The sequence below is a fragment of the Mustela nigripes genome, chromosome 7 (genome assembly GCF_022355385.1).
Source record: "Mustela nigripes isolate SB6536 chromosome 7, MUSNIG.SB6536, whole genome shotgun sequence".
Taxonomy (NCBI): domain Eukaryota; kingdom Metazoa; phylum Chordata; class Mammalia; order Carnivora; family Mustelidae; genus Mustela; species Mustela nigripes.
This window is the reverse complement of record NC_081563.1, coordinates 57650083-57667715: the sequence shown is the minus strand read 5'-3', so window position 1 is coordinate 57667715 and position 17633 is coordinate 57650083. Positions and strand designations below refer to the sequence as shown.

General features: G+C 37.0%; 1 protein-coding gene across 1 annotated transcript in view; it reads right to left on the bottom strand.

Annotated features, from left to right (window-relative positions):
• Positions 1-17376, bottom strand: part of RAB1A (RAB1A, member RAS oncogene family) — a 30510-nt gene extending 13134 nt beyond the window's left edge. The window contains exons 1-2 of the mRNA XM_059405966.1: positions 17131-17376; positions 789-861 (exon numbers count right to left, since the gene is read on the bottom strand). Coding sequence (XP_059261949.1) covers positions 789-861; positions 17131-17153 — 96 coding nt within the window. The 5' untranslated portion in view covers positions 17154-17376. The remainder of the gene's footprint in view (positions 1-788; positions 862-17130) is intronic.
• Positions 17377-17633: the final 257 nt, after the last annotated feature.

Sequence of the window (17633 nt, the reverse complement as noted above, 5' to 3'; positions counted from 1 at the left end):
CATCAGTAACTCTTGAGGTGAAAACACCCGCCCGCCCCATGAATAAATACAGGGAAGTACAGTGCCTACGCGTTACAGTTCAGCACTTAGCACTGCCTTACCATGGTGCTGAGACACTAGCAGTTTTACCCACCACTGCATCTGCAGCATCAGAGCAGATATCAACAGTGACAGAGGCAAACGTCTTTGTCTTAGTACTAAGTAAGTACTCAGTAAATGCTAATGGTTTAGTATTATTAAGATAAAAGCTTTAATCTCTCAGACCCTCTGAGAAAGTCTTGATTATCCCCCAGGGTCCATACTCTGAGAACCAAAGACCTAGACAGTGAGAAGGAAAACAGGCTAAATTTGAAGGCAGCTTTGAAGGCAGCTGTGGAGTCTATTCAGTAGGTTTAAAGTTATACACCTGTTTGTAAAGTGTAGCATATAAAACACTACGCCACTGTCAGGAGAAAAAAAAAGTCTGTACCACGCCCTGCTTTTTCTTCTATTCTACTAAAATTTTACTTGACGGTTCATTCTTCATCCAGTCACTTAAATACAGGGCAACTAACTGAACTCTACCAAGAGTATCAGACATTGTAACTTTATAATCATGCTTTGAACTTTTTAAAAGCAACAGCATTTCTTCTACTTCAGAGTCCAAGATATTGGGAATGTACACTTGGAGGCTTTTAAATACATAAATTCTGGAAGAACTATTTAATTCTGAATAAAATGGTTTGATCCTCTACCTAGAAAACACACACAGCATTAATTTCTTTAAAGGCATTTCAATTTCAACTTACTGCAAACCTAAGAAGGAGGCAAGACTTTCCAACCCCAGAGTCGCCAATCAGAAGTAACTTGAATAAATAATCACTGCAAAAAGAAAAAGAAGATCACATTAATAAAAAGCATACTGCATTGTAAGTTCTACAAAATATGGCCAGTAACAGATCACTTGAGGACCTCTAAAAGGCCCATGAATGGCTTCAGAAGCCCTTTTCATGAATCACTGAACATGACAGAATTTTTTGCAAAAGTAAGATAAGCAATGCCACCCATGATCTCTTGAGATCAATGAACTTCTACTTCCAAGGAAAGAATGAGAGAAAATATAAGTAATGCATATGCCTGGAGAGCCCAAGAGACTTATGCTAGATAAATTCCACTCCTCTGCAGTATATATAGGGAGTTAACTTTCCATTGTTCTTGTCAATGAAACATAAATCTCTCAAATTCCAAGGCCAGATCATTATTTCATGGTAATCCTCCAATGTAGGGGCTTTTAATGATCCTTTCCTAACATGTACCTGGAATTTTCCCCATTAAAAAAAAAAGAAGAAGAAAAAAATGATCATTTAACTTCTGAAAACCTGTATTAAAAATATTTTAGACTTGAGATGTGGTAAAATCAAATGCTGTTTACATCAACATACAACTTTACCAACTTTCTAAGTTTGTATTAAAGCTTTCTTCTGAAAACTAGGCTCTATTTATGTACATTAACTTGCCAGGCCTAACTCAAAAACCAGCCCCAGGGATTCCTTCCAGGAGAAGGACTGCTTCCTGGACCTGAAGACAACTTACTGCCCACAGCCTCCCAAGGAGTCCCTCAGAGATCCTTTTCAACTTGGACCACTGCTATGTATTCTTTAAAGTAATTTCAAAAGGACCCAAAGCCCCAGAATTTACACATTTTTAAAGGAAACCTATTCATGATTTTCAGTTTTGTCCTTTATCATTAAAAGAAAGAAAAGGTACTTTAACTTCCGATAAAACCTAAATATCACTCACAATTTAAATTTAGATGACAATTATCATTATTTAAATGTAAGCAAGATATAAAACTTTCAGCAGTGACTATCTCTGTGGATATTCATCAACTGCTACCTAAGTTTACACAGAGATACATATTACTTAAATTTTTAGGGTTACCAAGTTATTTTAATACACTTATTGTTCCTAATTATATCTGAAAAAAAAAATTTAAAAAAAATCCAAAGTGCCCTTGTCAGCAACAAAGTAAGTCACAGAAGGAAGTAAGACGCTTTTAAACAAGTCATTAGGAAGGGGAGTGAAGCACAGGATGAACTAAATAACTAACATCCTTTCCAGTTTGAGATCCTAAAGAAAAAAGGAGGGGAAGCGGATAATAATTATAAAATTTACCCTTAATAAATACCTAATACCAAACAACTTTTATTAGCCAATAAAGCTGCTGACTTTAGTACTATTCACACGCTCCTTAGACTAAATAAATTCTTAAGAATGATGAACACTGAACACTGGCAATGAGTACACGGTACATGTTAACAAATAACATTTCACATTAGCAAGACTAATCTCACCATTAATACTACTAGAGTTACTTCATTTTAAACAGAAATTTAGAAACAACTAATGCCCTGAATTAACCAATCTCCCAGAGCACTGTGCCAGACATCCAGAAAACACTCCCTGAACTGGCCGTACTGTAACCCATTACAATAAAGGACAGCACTGGGCCACAAATGTGTCTGAGGTGTCATTCATTACCTTAAAGATCAACTTCTTTTTTCAGAGTAACCATACGGCTGAGAAACAAAAACAGGAATGCTTCCTAGTAAGTGTGTTACAAATTACATTATGGTTAAATGAAATTAATAGTCAATTTTCTAAAAATCAACTTTTTCAATTATCACTTCTTTTTAACTTTAGTAATGTTATTATGAAATATTTAATTTGTAAATTTCTGATAATTTAAGGTTCACGGCTATTATAAATAATATGAACAGTTGCTCCCTCTTCTTTGCAATGAAATAATTATTGCTAAGACTACTTTGTTCTCTCCCAAACAATCAGCTTTACTAACATAAGAGACATGAAGGAGAATGGGAAACAAAATCAATCTCACAGACTTCTTCCTCTTGTTGAATAAACATACCTGGAGACTGTGATCAACAGCATGTAACTTGTACTGGGACATTTAAAATTACCCACCACCAAAAAAATGGTAATAAAATACAATTACCTAACTACTGTAGTACCTTATTTCTAAATTATTAATATTCTGAATGTTCAAGACAATTCAGAAATTTGAGACTGCTTACTAATATTCTCTAACAATAATTTATAAAATAACACAGTAAAAATATTGAAAAAAATACGCCAATCTAAAAACAGAGAGCATCAGGTGAGAATTCTGGTATAGAGTCAAGAATAATTTAGCAAATGGTGAGACTCTGAATGTATTCTTCCTCTATTCCCCAAGATCTTGGATTAGTCTACAATATAATTTGACCTAAATGAAAAAACTGATTATTCCAGTTTAGAAATCTATAGTCACAATTTTAGTAACACTCTTCTAGATTTTCTAGTAAATCCTACTCACTGTTCTCAAATGAGAACTTTGAATCTTTTTTTTTTTTTAAGATTTTATTTATTTATTTGACAGAGAAATCGCAAGTAGGCAGCGAGGCAGGCAGAGAGAGAGAGGAGGAAGCAGGCTCCCCGCTGAGCAGAGAGCCCAATACGGGGCTCGATCCTGGGACCCTGAGATCATGACCTGAGTCAAAGGCAGAGGCTTAACCCACTGAGCCACCCAGGCGCCACCTCCTCTAGTCTTTTTCATGTCTAATTCACTATGACAGTGAGTATTTTCTCCCCCTCAGTATTCTGGAATCCACTTTTCCCCACTCTCATGTCTGCCATATCTGTCTATGAGTGTGAAGATAAACTGACTTATTCTGTGTATCCAAAATCAAGCATTGTGCCTTTTACAAAGCACATGCTAACAGATCAGAGAGCATTTTAATTTTGCATTTTTAATCTTTCTCTTTCATTGTGAAATATAACTAAGGAAGATCTACAGCTATCACTGATAAACATTTCAGATAAAACTAGGTGAAAAAAATAGATGGGGACATGGCATGTCAAAAGGACACAGAAGCCAACATGAAAGTTCTATCACTGGTCAAGGCAGAATAACTAGAGCCACAAAATAAACAACCATGTACTGGGTTATAAGCCAAAGAACAAAATAAACATCCATGAATTCATACTGCTATCAATTATTAAATAAATAAATGGGAGAAGAGACATAACATGTATAGAAGGAATCAGAGAAGTAGAAACGTGTATCAATAAATCACCACAGTAAGAACCACTGAAGGCAAAATCCACTGGTGAATGCTAAAAGTTGTGAATGAAACTTTAAGGAAAAACAGGATATTTACATGGCCTCATGTAAATATCCAAGCCTCACTTACTGCAGTGGTGGCTTTAATGTATGTCCACCAATTCTTTGAACTGGACTTAATTCCATTTTGTTGAGTGTGGGCACTTAATGACTGCTTTCTAAGCATACGGAAAGGGAAATACAGTAACTTTACAATGGAGAAACCTGACAGACACCACTTAACTAAGTGATTAAGGTGAGTATCACCAAGAATAAGTCATCCTGATATCATGTATGCTCTGATATGATGTAGTGAGTAGAGTGCTTCACCTCTACAATATCTTTCCCAAAGTCCATAACCCCAGTTCAATTATAAGAAAACATCAGACAAATCCAAATTGAAGGACATTCTACAAAATACCTAAAAGTACTCTTCAGAAGTGTCAAGACCATGAAAAACAGACTGAGAAACTCACAGACTGATGGACGCTAATACATAGGACAACTAAATACAATATGGCATCCTGGACTAGATTCTGCAAAAGAAAATGGACATTAAAAAAAAAACTGAAGAAACTGTAATAAAAGTCTATAGTTTAGTTAATAATGTACCAATGTTAATTTCTTAATTTTGATAAATGTACCTTGGTATGAAAGATGTTAATATTAGAGGAAGCTAGGTGAAGGGTATACAGGAATTCTCTGTACTATTTTTACAACTCTTCTATAAATCTAAATTTATTTCAAAATAAAAAGGTTTTAAAAAAAACAATGTATGAGGACATTAGTTAAATGGGTACAAAACAAAAAGCTCTTTGAAAAGTTAGCTCCTGATATTTTTTAAAGAGACATATATTTTGTGTTTTCTCGAGTTAAATCAACAAATCATGTATCTGCTATAATCGATAAAATAAAATCTTAACAGCTGCTTTTGAGGAACAAGAATTTTTTTCAGGGAAAACTCTTATAAGCTGCTTGAACCTGGAACAACACAAGCAGATAATACTTTTAATTTAAAGAGGAAACGATTAGTGAGAAAGCTAAGAAAGTTACGGTAAGACTAACATAGATTAAGGTTAGACAGAAAGGGGTAGATTTGGGGAAATTAACAGCCTTTAACAACTGGATTGTGGGGCAAAAATAAACCAAGTGAAAAATTTTTTGCTATCAGTTTCTCCTGTAATTCAATCCATGGTCTATTTTAGTAATATTGGAGATTCTTTATTTCCATTATTTAAGATTTGGACATAATCTTGATACTATCATTTTTGCATGCAAGCACTAACAGAAAATTTTCTGTACCTTTAAAAAAGACGCTACTGAGAGAGTATCTTATGTCTGAATCTAAAATGCTACTGGTGGGGCACCTGGGTGGTTCCGTTGGTTAAGCGGCTGCCTTCAGCTCAGGTCACCATACCAGGGTCCTGGGACTGATGCCCGCATCGGGCTCCCTGCTCAGTGGAGAGCCTGCATCTCTTTCTCCCTCTGCCTGCTGCTCTGCTTGCTTGTGCTCTCTCTCTCTCTGGCAAATAAATAAATAAAATCTTAAAAAAAAATAACGTAAAATAAAATGCTACTGGAAATTCTAAAATCTCTAAAAAGACTGTTTATGTGAAACACTCTGATGTGAAACAATTACATTTTATTTAGTATAACTCATTTCACATGTTTATTTTTTTTAAATTTTCACATACATAAAAATATGGGGGGAATGGATACTTCCAAATGTTAGGATTACAATTGATATTTTCTTTATACTTTTTTCAAAGTCTGCAGTAAGCTCTTATTACTCTTCTAACAAAAAAAATGTTGAGGAGGAAAAAGTGTAAATTAGAGGGTTTTTCAAAGACTTCACACCTTTGCAAATTTGTTCAGTGTATAACTGTCGTAACAGAAATGATTTCTAAGTAGGTAGAGAGTAGGATTGAGGTTATAAGCCGATAGGACTGGCACATACCCAATACAGTCACAAGTATAAGAAATCAACTTTTTGGGTTAAATGAAAAACATTTTTTTCTTCTTTTATGAAATAAAATTTATCAGATACAGTTCACATGTCAGTGAATATTTTATAAAGGAAAGTTGACTGACACTAACAAACTTTCATCACCCCAACCTTTGGAAGGAAGAAAAGACAAAAGTAAAACAGTGGAGGACTATAACAAAGTTGTTTTTATCCACGCAGTACCCCCAAAATACAAAATTCATAACATCACCTACATTATAAATATACCTTAGAAAAGGCCTACTATTTTCAAAAGTTCAGTGGAAAGTAAATTTGTTTTTTATCTGCAAATTCACTTGCATGATGGGAATGTTATTTTTACCTTTTTATAAATATCATACTTGAGAATAGCCTAAAACTAAGCTCACATATAAAATTTAAAACAGGGCGCCTGTGTGGCTCAATGGTTAAGCGTCAGACTTCAGCTCAGGTCATGGTCCCAGAGTCCTGGGATCCAGCCCCACATTAAGCTTCCCGCAGTTCTCCCTCTTCCACTCCCCCTGCTTGTGTTCCCCTTCTCGCTGACATTCTGTCAACAAATAAATAAAAACTAAAACAAAATTATGACTATGATATCATGACACAGTGGCCAAATTTTAATTCACTATTAAACTATACACTATTAGACTTTGGGGTATAGAATGATTAATTAAAATTTTGGGCTGCAGTTAATTGTGACTAACATCCACTTTTCTTCCTCACTCATTTTAAGTATGCTCCACAGAAAAGAATTCAAAACTGACCATCAGGCTGGAGAAAAGAGGTAAGAACTTTTCATTCCTTCACATGTTTCTACATTGTTTGAATTTTATAAAGCACATATTAATTACTTTGAGGGTTACACTAAGTAAAATAAACCTCCAGCTATGGACAAAAGCAGTCTATTAGTCAAAATAAACAGTCAAAATAATCAATTATCAAGAATCTGAGAGTACAAGAGCCATTCCTCCAAATTTAAGGAAATAGCCAAGCAATTCTTTAAAAACTGTCCCCATAACCTACTCCTAAAGGTTACACATTTTTGATATTTAGAGACAATCACTTTTTCCAGGTTCCACTTTAGCTCTGTTTAGAACAGTGTTCTAAAAATTTGAAGCAGGAATTCAGAAAGTGAAGAAAAGTTTGGTAGTGCTAAAGAAGTCCCAAGTCATTCAAGTGGACAAGAAAGTAGATAGATGGTCTCACAACCTATATAACAAATATTTGCTGAAAACTATGCCAGGGAGGAGGTGTGTTATCCTCCACCTCTTCTACCTCTCAAAGCTTGCGTGGGTTTTAGAGCTGGAAAGACCTGTATTTGAATCCAGACTCCATCACATACTAGCTGTCAGATCTTGAGGCAAGGTACTCATTCCCTACCATGAGCCTCAATTTCCTCATCTGTAAGAAATTCCATTAGTACCCTCTATCATCCAGTTAAGCTTCTTGTCAGGAATAGAAGTAATAAGAATTAGGCATTAGAAATATTTAGGAATAATGCCTCTAAAACCTGTAGCACAGTATCTTGTCACAATACAGGAGCACAGTAAGTGGCTATTACTATTATTATTATTCCTTTCTCCAAACTGCAAGGTAACTTGATGAAAACCGTCAAGTGTTTTGACAAAAACTTTGAAGCTATTTATTCAAGCTTCTGTTCAAATAGCTGACAAAATATCATGAGTTCACTACTGAAATCTAAAGCGAAAGTTTAAAAATCACGCAACTAACAGTCACAACTCCCAAAGCCTAGTAACACATAAAAGAGTAACAGGGTCTGCAGCAATTGTGCCCTCTCCAGCAAAAGAAAGACAGTTCTCTGCTTCACCTGCTTTTTACTCACATGACTTCTTAGGCCCCAAGTGTCAATATTCAAGAACAGGCAGGAGGGTAGAAAAACTGAGAATGGAAGCAATAATTAACTTCAAGCCTAAAGAAGCTTTAAATATCAACCCAGCACAAGATGTGAAGAAAATCAAAGACCATAACATGTACCTTATAACATGTACTTCACAAACCCTTAACATTTCTAAAAAGACCTCTCTAATCATGAATTTTAAAACAAACGGACCACAGAAATGTTAGTCACTTAATTAACTGGCTCAAATTTTAAATTCCTGGAGTTAAGCACACACACTAAATCAGAAAAAACATACTACGACTGTGAAATCACAGGCCCTTGAGTTAAAATTCCAATTCTGCTATTTACTCTGAAAGCCCTTAGGCAAGCCATTTAACTCTTCTCTGCCTCTGTTTCCCCATCTCTAAAACTAGGACACTATTTCTTCATGGGACTGAGAGAAAGAATTTACATACATAAAATTTATGGCTGGTGGTAACAACTCAAATTCTTAATTGTTGACCACATCCCACTACTAGCACCAAGGGTTCTGGAAAATCACGCTGCTCAACAGTGCTCTGTTACCCTCCAGCTAAATCAAACCTTCTGTTAATAATAGAAATCACAGGCCTTTTCTCTAAATCTTTTGCACTATTTTGCCACTATATTCTTTGAAAGTATCACAAGATTTAGTCTGTGCTGGGGCGCCTGGGTGGCTCAGTGGGTTGGGCCACTGCCTTCGGCTCAGGTCGTGATCTCAGGGTCCTGGGATCGAGTCCCGCATCGGGCTTTCTGCTTGGCGGGGAGCCTGCTTCCCTCTCTCTCTCTCTCTGCCTGCCTCTCCATCTACTTGTGATTTCTCTCTGTCAAATAAATACATAAAAAATCTTAAAAAAAAAAAAAAAAAGATTTTGTCTGTGCTAATGCTATGATACTGATTATACTTGTCTGAGCATGAGTCATGTTCTTAACTAATTGGTAAGGACCTGGGAGCAGAGTCCATGTTTCATAATAAAAAAAACACAACAAAAACCCCCCAACCCTTAGCATAATCTTTACTGGTGACAGAGAAAAAGCTGGCTGTTTTCTTTATCAAGCTTTCTTCTAAGATTAAATTAACTCTGAGTGTGTGTGCCTGTGTGTGCGTGTGTATACACACATATATGTACACATTTACTGAAGATTTTTAAAAAATCTGTACTGAAAAACTGTTAGACAAAAACAGACACAATTGTGTGATGATTAATCATGTGTGAGAAAAGCTATAAAACTGAAACCACTTGCCATTTACATTTATTCTAACATCCTTTATTAGATTATACATGTCAAATAACATCTGCATAGTACTGTACAGTTTACTTTGGAGACTCAGAACTGAAGTGGTACTAATCACATGTTTTGGATAAAGAAACAGGCTCAAAAATCACAAATAACTTGCAGAGGTAAGTGGCAGGCTGAACTTAAACCTAGGGTTTATAAATCCAAATGAGTTTTTTATCATACCACTTTCCTTCAATGATTTATTTTATATACTTAGATGATAAAAATGTAAGTTAAATCATAAATATAAAAACCTATCAGAATGAAATCAAACCATCTATGAACTGACACACAGGACCTGACCAAATATAAAGAAAAGTGTGATTTACTGTTTAAATTAACTTAGAACATTTGCATTAGTAGAGAATAAGTTAGCTCAGCTCAAAAAGCATGGTAAATTTTAGAGTTCAGAATTCATTAGCTTTTAATAAGTGATGAACCAACTGCGCCTCATGAAGACAGGTGCTACCAATCTACAAATAGAGCACTAAATAACTACCCACAGCATGTATTTCACAAAGCTGCTTCAAATGTCCTTTTGTAAACCTAGCTATTCAACTATTTTTATAAGTTCCATCAAAAGCTTAAGACTATATTAAACTTGGTTAGGCATTTATTCTAACTATATCCATATGCATTCTGAGGTAGTAAAGATACTAAAGAGATGACCTATTGCTCTTCATGAGAACACTAATGGTCTGTGAAGTTAGTATGCCTCTGTTTCAAGGCTCTTGGAAAACTTGGAAAACAAGACTCATGTATTAAAAACTTAATGAGAAACAGAAAGGCAGCATTTTAAAAAAAGAAAAAGAACAGAACAGGTCATCAAAATAAAGCGTGCCCAAACACATCTCACATTTTAAAACTAATTAGTTTAGAATACCAGATTTTAAATCATTTTCAGGTTTGCACTTTTATGCAAAATGCATGAGCATGTATGCATAAAGAAACAGGTTCACAGAGTTAATCAAATGCTCCTAGGAATACATAACCATAAATGGGTTAAGAATAACTGCCCTAGGGGCGCCTGGGTGGCTCAGTGGGTTAAAGCCTCAGCCTTCGGCTCAGGTCATGATCCCAGGGTCCTAGGATTGAGCCCCACATTGGGCTCTCTGCTCTGCAGGCAGCCTGCTTCCTCCTCTCTCTCTCTCTCTGCCTGCCTCTCTGCCTACTTGTGATCTCTGTCTGTCAAATAAATAAATAAAATCTTAAAAAAAAAAAAAAAGATTAACTGCCCTATATATCCAAAGAATACAAGAACACTAATTCAAAGGGATACATGCACCCCTATGTTTATAGCAGTATTTGTAATAGCCAAGATAAGGAAGCAGCCCAAGTGATCATCGATTGATGAATGGGCAAAAGATATATAAAATATGAATTTATATGTAATGGAATTTTATTCAGCCATAAAAAAAGAATGAAACCTTGCCATTTGCAACAACATGGATGGAGCCAAAGTATAATGCTAAGCAAAGTAAGTCAATCAGAGAAAGACAAATACCGTATGATTGCATTCATATGTAGAATGTAAAAACAAAACAAACAAGCAAAGGAAAAAAAATAAGAAGAGACAAATCAAGAAAGGGTTCTTAAATATAGAAAACAATCTGATGGTTACCAGAAGGGAGGGGAGTGGGAAATGGGTGAGATACGTGATAGGGATTAAGGAGTGAATTTGTTGTGATGAGCACCAGGTGATGTATGGAAGTGTTGAATTACCATATTGTACACCTGAAACTAATATAACACTGTTAAGAAACTAGCATTAAAATAAAAGCTTTAAAAAAGAATAATCACCCTCAATCAAGTTGTTGGAAAATATCTATAGGCAGAGTGGAAATAATAATTCCGTTTAAGTACTATTGTTATTCAAAGGAAATACATTCAGACAAGCAGAATCCATCACTCTTCTTGGACAACTTCAATTACATCATTCAACTTCATTTGTAAAGCTCCCTAGTTTGAAGGGCAGACTGCATTAAATACCCTGTGTAAAGACCTTATGCCAAGCAGCTAGCACACAGAGTAAGCACTTGTTAAATACTAGCTACTATTAAAAAATGATGTTTCCACATGTGCACAAAGGCACTTACATACAACACTTCTTGTCATAATTAGGAATCCACAAACAGGGAACAGAGTAAACTTAATCAGAACCTATCACAACCTTGGATTTAATAAAGCTGAGTGTTCTGGCCACCTGAGCCAACCAGTCACAAAATTACCAAGGAAAGCTTCATTTCCTACTTTTCCTTTGTACCCCATTTCTTTCATTTCTTTAATTATTAAAGTCAGTCAACACACCAACACTTGTTCTCTTGCTCCTCAAGGCTATTATTTTTTTTTTTTTCAAATATCACCCCACGATTACCATTTTATAATCTGAAACACAGAGCAGTTCCAAAGAAAAGCAAGACCTAGGGGTTCTTCCCTAAATTCTATTGTAGACATCAAAGAAGCAGTATCAGCTCCACCTTCTACAGGAAAACAGTGGAACAGTCTGACCACTCCCTTCTCCCTGCAAGATTAAAAAAAAAAAAAAGGCTTTTTGCCTAACTCTATTACTAAAACTCCAAAATTGAGTTCAGACAGAGTGGTTTAAAAAACAAAACAAAACAAAAAACTGTAAGTGACACATCTAAAATATCTCATGTGCTGGCATCCTATACCCATTTTTTTGTTTATTTACACCTTGATACAAAGTATTTTATCGCAAATCTTAAAAAAAAAAATCTCAGGACCCCTGGGTGGCTCAGTGGGTTAAAGCCTCTGCCTTCCGCTCAGGTCATGATCCCAGCATCCTGGGATCTAGCCCTGCATTGGGCTCTCTGCTCAGCGGGGAGCCTGCTTCTCTCTCTCTGCCTGCCTCTGTGATTGTGATTTCTGTCTGTCAAATAAATAAATAAATAAAATCTTTAAAAAACAAACAAAAAAAAACTCGGGCCACCTGGGTGGCTGAGTGGGTTAAAGCCTCTGCTTTCCGATCAGGTCGTGATGGGAGTCCCACATCGGGCTCTCTGCTCAGCAGGAAGCCTGCTTCCTCCTCTCTGCCTGTCTCTCGGCCTACTTGTGATCTCTGTCAAATAAATAAATAAAAATCTTTAAAAAACACAAAAACAAAACTCAAAAACTTTAAAAAGGATTTTATTAGACTTTAAATATTTTCATATATTAGAGACAAAAGTAGATAACATTAGCAAAAAGAATCTATTCTTAATTAAAAATGAAATTATTACAACTACAAATAGAACTCTCCTAAATTTGTAGTCAAAAGTGGCCAAGAAAACACATGTACACAAGGGACTGCTAAAAGGATGTGAATATAACAAAATGTTAGACCACAAATTACTGATTGCTTCCAGAATTAAAAAGACTGAACTAAGACATAAAATTACTTATAAAGCAAAATTCTCTTCAAAAGTCAATTAAAGAGCTGTCAAGAGAACATCTGATTCTGAAGCTCTTCCATCTTTATTATTTTTTAAACATTAAAAATTTTATTTGGAATATGTAAAAAAAGTCAACTCTCATTATAACTTAATTATGAAAAAGAAATTTTTAAATGCAAAATTTCCGTCATCTTCAAATGATCTTGTAGGATCGTCTATTCACACAAAACTCTTTAAGATTCATTTTGCAGATTCTGTAGAGCGCCTAGAAACTTACACTACCTAAAGAATCATACTTGCTGATTCTCTACAGACATTAAGAAATCATATACCCTATGGTGAGAATACTGGTTATTCTTCTTTAAAATTTTCTGGATTTTTTCAAACCACTACCAACACCACCAAAACGTCATCAAGACAACCAACAAAAAGGCAACTTACTTTTAGTTGATTTATGCTTTTCTAATTAAAAAAGTTCTAGATAAAAATTCTATGACAGCCAATTATGACATACTTATTAATGAAATTATACTGACACACAGACAACAAAACTGATTAAGCTGCTTTTACAAATCCTTACCTTAAAAACAAATTAATTCAAAGCACACTGCTGGGGGGAAAAAAAGTCAAATGTTCCTGAAGTCTACTATGATAGAAGGGCAAAGTTTAAAAGACTGACTAAATCTTGAGCCATAATCTTAAACATCACTCCAGAGCCATATTAAAAAACAAAATAAAACAAAACAATGCATTTACTATAAAATTTTTCTGCATTAAAGAACTACAGTTGATCCAAGTAGACTACTACAGTCCTTCCTATTACAGTTAACTGGAATATCCATGATAGGTAAACATACTTTATTAACACATTCCTTATAGATGAAGTAGCCAAAATGATTCCCTTGACACTAAAAAAAATCCACTAAAAGCTAATGGATTAGAAAAAATGTTTTTGGAATGAGAATAATGTTAAGCATTTCTCAACCAGTATGCTGAAATAATCACTGCCTGCTTCACCACCTAGCTCAGAAAATCAAAATCTTTCTTCATATCTCCAGAAAAATGAAAGCTCTGATCTTTTCCATCTTTTCACTATTCAGATCTCACTTTCAGTTGCTTTTTCTTTTTGTTTGTACCTGAAATTCAAACAAATCAGTCATTACCCTTAATTTCTACTATAAAGATAAGCCAGGGTTGTCTTTTCTCCCTATTAGCCAAATAACACAGAAAGTAGTCAAAGGGACAGCTTAAAATTTAACCTTTGACTGATGTATTTATCATCCTCACTCCCAAAACAAGCTTATAATTTAAAGATCATAAAGTAAATTCAATAAAAAAAGCTACCTCCAAGTAATCCTATGTCAACCAATAATCTAAAATCCTGTTTTTTTTGAGAGAATCAAACCTCTTTTGTCAAGAACCCATTTTCATTACTAAATTCAGTGGCACCCATGAAGCAGTTTTAAATGTTTCTAAAAGGAATAAATTAGTAGATGATAACCAAAACCAAGGAATATTCAGATTGGACTTTTAAACATTATCTAGTATACTATCCCCCCTTCACATTAGCATATAAGCGTGTGCTGTAACACACATGTATTATAATATATAATATACCCAACATACACATAGCTATAAATGGTAGGTATTAAGACACATCATAGAATCATGAAAGGCACTCACCCATTAAAAGTTTCAATTTAAGAAAAATTTAAGATTTTAAAGTTCAGAACAAGGTATTAAAGTAAATAGACCTGTATTCGGTGATAAAACTCTAAGAATTTCTTTCCTTCTTTTCTCTATTTTCCAATTTTTCACTAATTACTTTTATGATGGTTAACAAACTTCATTAAAGACAGAATGAAAAAACTGCTGAGGTCACCTTGTTAAAAATCTGCCTGCTGGTTGCCCTTGTGACCTTCTCCAATAAAATATCCAGCACCTTTCCTCCAAATAATTTTCAGTAATGCTCTTCCAAAGGTTTTTCCAAACTCCTATTTTATAAATACAGTCTAGAATAGAAATATAGTAGGCCTGGTACTGGCTAAGTCAATGGCAGAACAAGTATAAAAATGATTTCTGGGTTTGGTTCTGTTAAGGTCATTAATCTGACCGATGGTTTGGCACGGTTTTACTTAAAAACTGCTATCACTGCCATTTATTAACAAGTCTTCCTTCCTCCCTCTTGAAAAATCCTCATTTCCCTACTACTTCTCTAAACCTATTGCTAATAATTCCCTCAGAAGTCTCTTTTCTATACATTTTTCCTGAACCCAACTGGCCAACCACAATCCTCCATCCTCCTCTGAAATCTTGTTGCTCCTATCTATCCTGCACATGTGGAAAAAACTAGATCTACTGGTATCTGACATATATAACTATCTATTTTCTATAGCCCATTTTAAACTCCTTGAGGGTAAGGATCATATTCCTAAATCCTAGCACTATAGGAATGTCATACGTGATAACGATGTATACCACTTAGAGTGCTCTTATGTTTTCTTTTACCTATACTAGAATTTCACAACTACCCTGATAGGAGTAACAACTCCTACTATCCTATTTTACAAAAGGAGAAACAAATTCAGAGGCTAATTTGTCATGGTTCTATTCAACTAATCCTAAAGATCTATTCATAGTAGTATATGTAGCAAATATAAGAAACTCCCTGAAAAGAGGAGGTTTACAAGTCTGCAAATCCATGTACTTTATTGCTGCCAGGAAAACCACCAAATTAGGGACCTCCCTGATCTCCCTAACCGTGCAAAACCAACTCTGTCCTCGGAGTCCTTGATAAATTAAAAACGGCCAGCATAGCAAATATGGCACTATGAGAACACTCAACTTCTTCTTCTTCTTCTTTTTTTTTTTTTTAAAGATTTTTTCTTTATTTATCTGACAGAGATCACAAGTAGGCAGAGAGGCAGGCAGAGAGAGAGAGGAGGAAGCAGGCTACCTGCAGAGCAGAAAGCCCGATGTGGGGCTCGATCCCAGGACCCTGGGATCATGACCTGAGCCGAAGGCAGAGGCTCAACCCACTGAGCCACCCATGTACCCCGAGAACACTCAACTTCTTAAAGTATATAAAATTTTAATGAAATACAGTGGCATCTGTTCAGTGCAAAGGGGGACATTTCGGCATCAAACCACGGTATTACAAAACTTGAAGTTAGAATGCATTTTGCAAGAGCCATGTGACACACACATGACAGTCAGCTAAACTGATGGGTGGACCTTTTAGGGGAAATGTTTAGCAGTAACTGACCAAAGGAGCAAATATACTCAGCTTTTAAAATACCGATTTTTACTTTAAAAAATAAGTATTCCCTCTTTCCCCCAAAGCCTTCCGATACTGAAGAAGCATACTAATCAAATCTCCAATTACTCATTAATTTATATACTAAACTGAAGGAGATTTTAAAGGGCCATTAAGGAGACCCCCACGAAGTCTTCCCAAGGAAAGTGAACACCAATTCCCAGGAAAGGTGTCAGGTGTGTCACATATGCTGTGGTGACTTCTTGAGTAAGCAAGAAAAAGAAATGCATTAACTTTTCATGACACGTCATGGAACCTCACTCCCTATCTTTGAGCATTCAAGCAGGTAACCCAAAACCTACAGATGATAGAGCCCATTCGTTTCTCTTTCAACTTAACAGCAGTCGTCCTTTAATCTGATAATATCAGAAAAATGTTCCTAAGTCTTAGTTGTTATTTCTCGACCTACAGAAGACAAAATGACTTCAGTGTCCTCTAAAAAAAAATTCTCACAAATGTCCAGGTTTTCACGAAGGCAATGGGCCCCCTGAGTTCTTGAAGAGCTCCAGGAAATAACTTAAAAAACACTAAAAATTTAAAATCTCTTCTCACCATCTACTCATTCCCCCCAATCCCACGCAGTTCTGAAACGCATCCATATTACATGCAACCTGGCCGGAAGGGTAAAAGAATAGAGCCAACAAGCTCAAGATTTACAAGTAAAGCTGGTTTCCACCCTGACGATTCTGACAGCTCCGCAGAGTGCGGGCGCAGGGTCTGACAGTGCCCTCTAGGAGAGCTCTCCCACCCTAGCCTCTCCCCTTAAAAACAAGTCTTCCTTCAAAAGTCACTGCCTCCGCGTGAAGCTACCCCTTCCCACCGCCCCACCACCGACTCCCAAACGCCCCAACACCCTCGAAAGACTGCTCCTCCGCACCGGTCTGGCACTCAAGGCTTTCAACCTGACCCGTCCAGGCCCGGGCGGCTCACCCCTCCGGCCCGACCCCTCCCCTCCCCCCGGCCGCCCCTTCTCCGTCAGACAATGGGGCCCGGCTCCCGGCCGCCAGCATCTCCTGCCCTACGACCCTCACCTTACCGCAGCCGAGGCTCCCACCCCTGCCTCAGCCCTCCTCTCCCCCCTTAAGCTTTTCCAAGCTGGCCCACGGACCCAGCCGACCGGTGCTCTCCTGCACTCACTATTCGGGATTCATGCTGGACATGTCACTGCAGCTGCCGCCGCCGCCACCGCCGCCCTTGCTGCTGCAGCCTCCGCCCTGACTCTTCACGCCACGGGTAATCGAGGGAGAGGAATGATACAGGCTGTTCCGGGAGAGCAAACGTCTTTCCCCACTCCGTCCCCTTAGAACACAATCAGCAGCCGCCGCCACTCAGCTATCGCTTCCACCCAAAATGGCCGCCGGCGAACCAGGAAATAGGAAAGCCTTAAACCAAGGGGTCTTTACACAGCGCAGAGGGCGGCCTCACCGCGCGGCACGCCGGGAAAGAGAGTTCGAACACCCAGTGGGCGCTGAAGACCTACGGTGCGGCGCGGCAGCCAGGACTCAACTTCCCGCGAAACCCCGCGCTCCTGGTGCATGCGTATTTGAGAGCTTGTCGCCCGCCCCATTCCCCACTCTCTCACCTCCCCCTCTTGCCCCTCCCTGCTCCCCGCCCCGCTGACTCGCTGGCTAGGACTTCGC